Genomic DNA, 3,787 nt, shown 5'->3' with positions numbered 1-3,787 from the left:
TGCTGCTTTTTGGTATCTGTGTTCTATTTAGGTTGTGTGTCTTTGCTCCCTTTGCTACCAGTTGAATAGTTTTGCTTTAAAGCAACAGGGTAGGGAGGAGATAGTTTCTCTCTCCTACTTCACTAAAAAGTTATTTCCTCTTGAGGCCTCTTTCATCCTTCACTTCTGGCTCAGCTTAGAACTGCCTGCAGAGCTAGCAACTCAGCCCCATAATGGCTCTCGGAGTTCTGCCATTCTTGTTTTAGACCAATCACTTTGCCCTTTCTGAGTCAGTCAAGGGAATTGTTCTTATCTCATAAAGGCATGGCTCAATTTTACAGTTAGTTTAACTTCTTATTTTCACATTAAAAACTCATCATCTAAAATTCTGCAACTACATTTGCTGAGTTGGAGGAGTGGGGAGAATCACATCCTACCTCCCTTTCGCTCTCCTCCTACTTAAACATTTGCTGTCCCTAGAAAATCAACTATAGTGATTTTGTTGGAAATCCATAGTCTCAAAATATGGATATCTCTCTGATCATTTGGGAAGGCTCAAACATTGTCTTTTTTAGTATTTTCCCTGCTGTCATAGACCAAAGAGTTTCAGAGAAATCTACATCCACAAAAAATCCAGAAAATAACATTCTTCCACAAGTATACAGGCCTACATATAGCTTATAGTCTTACCTTTCTTTCCAAATTCATGGTTATGCAATTTTACAAGAAGAGGTCATTTTACAAAATTCTCATAAGTACTACCTGTCTGGGTACTTGCAAAGATCTTCTCCAAACTAAAGACAATAAAGAAAAGGAATCAAGCTTACTCTCTGCTCTTTACAGAGCTTCCAGAATACATGTACTCTCCCATAGGTATTAGGGACCTGGGGTCAACTGGAATTCACCCAATAACCCTTTATGTAGTGACAAAAATAGTTTTGTCTTGATACTTGCATAATGACACAGACCTGCTGGGTCCTGGAAGGGCAGGAGTGTCTTCCACTAAAGGGCCTTTACACTCTGGGTTCCAAGGAAGACTAAATTAATCCTGACCAAGGTAAGACTTCTTTTGGATCCCTTCAGTCCATAAGGCACCTAATATGTTTCTTTATAGTTCTAAGAAGGAGAGTTTCAGGTGGAGAATCTCTCAAGTAGGTCCCTGTACATGTATAGTATACACAAATATATTGTGGACAAAACTCCTACTATGTAAATGGGCTGCAGCATATTAACAATGAAGAAATGCATATAAAGATATATAAAGGGTAGCACCACAAAACTATGAGACTGGAAAAGGAGGTGAGCCATTCACAAAGAAAGAGTAAGGGATAACCAGTAGACTACCTGTGGGTTCAACTGATGCCCATATAATATTTTGAGATCTAGACAAAGGCATCCAACATGTTGCTTGCCTCCCTCTCCTACACTCTGTGGAGGATTTACAGGGGGTTTTATTTTTGTTTTATTGTTTCTTGATGTCTCATGGAGTCATTAGCTTCCACTTGCCCAGATCTAATTTTTTTTTTTTTTTTGGTGAGGCAATGGGGGTTAAGTGACTTGCCCAGGGTCACACAGCTAGTAAGTGTCAAGTGTCTGAGGCTGGATTTGAACTCAGATACAACTGAGTCCAGGGCCAGTGCTTTATCACTGCGCCATCTAGCTGCCCCCCAGATCTAATTTTTAAGGAATTATTTTATTCAGTGAGCCTTTGTACCTCTTTCTATTTGACCAATTCTACTTTTTGTTTTGTTTTGTTTTTTTGTTGTTGTTTTTTTAGGCAATGGGGGTTAAGTGACTTGCCCATGGTCACACAGCTAGTAAGTGTCAACTGTCTGAGGCCGGATTTGAACTCAGGTACTCCTGAGTCCAGGGCCGGTGCTTTAACCACTGTGCCATCTAGCTGCCCCCGACCAATTCTACTTTTTAAGGAGATTTTCTTTATGTTGAATTTTTGTACATCTTACTATTTGGCCAATTTTACTTTGTAAGGAGTTCTTGTCAGTGGATTTTTGTGCCTTTTTTACCATTTGGCTTATTCTGGTGTTTCCCACCCCCCCACCCCAATAGCGGGTTTATTGCCATCTCTGGAGTTCCCATGGCAGACCGCTGATGGGGGTCTTCGGAGCTGGGGGCTCACTTCTCCAGGGGCACATAGTTCAGAAGCTTCTCAATGAGGTCCATGTGCACCAGCAGCATCTTCTGGCAGTAGTAGTGCTTCAGGCCCAGCTTGTCCAGGGCATCTCCCTCAGTATACTCTGCCTGCAGCAGCCCCAGGTAGGCCTCCCACTTGTTGCCCATGATCTTGCTGCAGGTGAAGCAGCGCACCAGGATGATCATGGCAAAGGTGAAGAGGCGGTGGCAGTGTCAAGGCCACATGCTCATCTGGCTCTCCTGGTCCTATTCGGTATTTTAATGCATTATTTTCTTAAGCATTTTTTTGTGCCTCCTTTACCAAGCTGTTGATTCTTTCTATGATTTTCTGGTATCAGTTTCATTTCCTTTCCCAATTTTTCCTCTTCTTCTCTTATTTGATTCTTTTAAAATCCTTTTTGAGTTTTTCCAGGAATTCTAAGACAATTCACATTTTTCTCTGAGGCTTTGCATGCTGTTTTGACATTGTTGTCTTCTTTTGAGTTTGTGTTTTGATTTTCCCTGTTACCTTAGTAATTTTCTGTGGTCAGGTTCTTTTTTTTATCATTTGCTCATTTTCTAGCCAATATCTTGACTTTCAACTTTATGTTAAAGTTGGACTTTGTTCCCATGGTGAAGGGAGTGTCCCAAGTGGAGGGAGTGTCCATAGTGGTATCCCAAGCTTCAGGTTTTTAATGCTGCTATTTTTTTTCTTTTGGTGAGGCAATTGGGGTTAAGTGACTTGCCCAGGGTCACACAGCTAGTAAGTGTCAAGTGTCTGAGGCTGGATTTGAACTCAGGTCCTTCTGAATCCAGGGCCAGTGCTCTATCCACTGGGCCACCTAGCTGCCCCTAATGCTGTTATTTTTAGAGCTAGTTCTGGGGGGGGGTCTGTAAGTTTTCAGTTCTTCTAAGATGGTATGATCTAAGGAGAGGTGTGGTCACTGCTCTCCTGGCCTGTGCTCCAGTCTGTGAGTGACTACATGAATTATTTTCTTCCCTGGAACTACGACTAAGATTTTCACTCCTCCTCACCCTGGGACTGCAACTTAGAGCCACATATGAGCAATGCAACAGAGTCCTACTCCCAATGTCAGTCAAGGGTTCCCTGTAATATCCTTCTGACCAATTGTCCAACCCCCTTATTGTCTGTAGGCTGAGAGCTCCAGAAGCTTCCACCACCTCCCCCAAAAGCCTGCTGCTGACTTGCTTGGGATCAGCCTACACTGGACTTCACTCCACTCTCACCCCAGTGAGACAGATCTTTCTTGCCAACCTTCTAAGAGGTCTTTGGCTGGAAAATTGTTTCACTCCATCCTTTTGTTCCCTTATTCTCAAAACTCTCTTCCTCCTCAATGTCTCTTGAGGCATTTTCACTGCCTGAACCCTGACAATGGAATGTTTCATTCAGAGAATAATAGTGAGGAGGCCAGTATCATTGGATTACAGAGGAAATAGAGAGCCATGAGGTGTTAGAAGACTAGAAAAGTAGGCAGGGACCAGGTAATGGTGTCACTTAAGATTTTCTATTTAATCCTGGAAGAAATGAGTAGTCACCAGAGTTTATTGACTGGGGGGTGGTGATGTGGTCAGATTTGCATTTTAGGGAGTTCAGTTTGATAGCTGAGTGGAGGATTGATTGAAGTGGGGAGATAACTGAGGCTGGGAAACCAATCAG

The 3,787-nt window shown here is 42.5% G+C and overlaps 1 protein-coding gene across 1 annotated transcript; it reads right to left on the bottom strand.

The window, feature by feature from the left end:
* Positions 1 to 2,112: 2,112 nt before the first annotated feature.
* On the bottom strand, positions 2,113 to 2,316 carry LOC122753300 (DNA-directed RNA polymerases I, II, and III subunit RPABC5-like). The gene has a single exon (XM_044000654.1). The coding sequence runs from the start codon at positions 2,314 to 2,316 to the stop codon at positions 2,113 to 2,115; it is 204 nt and encodes a 67-aa protein (XP_043856589.1).
* Positions 2,317 to 3,787: the final 1,471 nt, after the last annotated feature.

This window comes from Dromiciops gliroides, chromosome 4 (genome assembly GCF_019393635.1).
Source record: "Dromiciops gliroides isolate mDroGli1 chromosome 4, mDroGli1.pri, whole genome shotgun sequence".
Taxonomy (NCBI): Eukaryota; Metazoa; Chordata; class Mammalia; order Microbiotheria; family Microbiotheriidae; genus Dromiciops; species Dromiciops gliroides.
The sequence above is the reverse complement of the archived record's forward strand: the minus strand, read 5'-3'. Positions and strand labels throughout refer to the sequence as shown.

What these genes read in the sequence shown, in the direction of transcription:
- LOC122753300 (XM_044000654.1), bottom strand. Translation starts at nt 2,316, where the DNA reads ATGATCATCCTGGTGCGCTGCTTCACCTGCAGCAAGATCATGGGCAAC.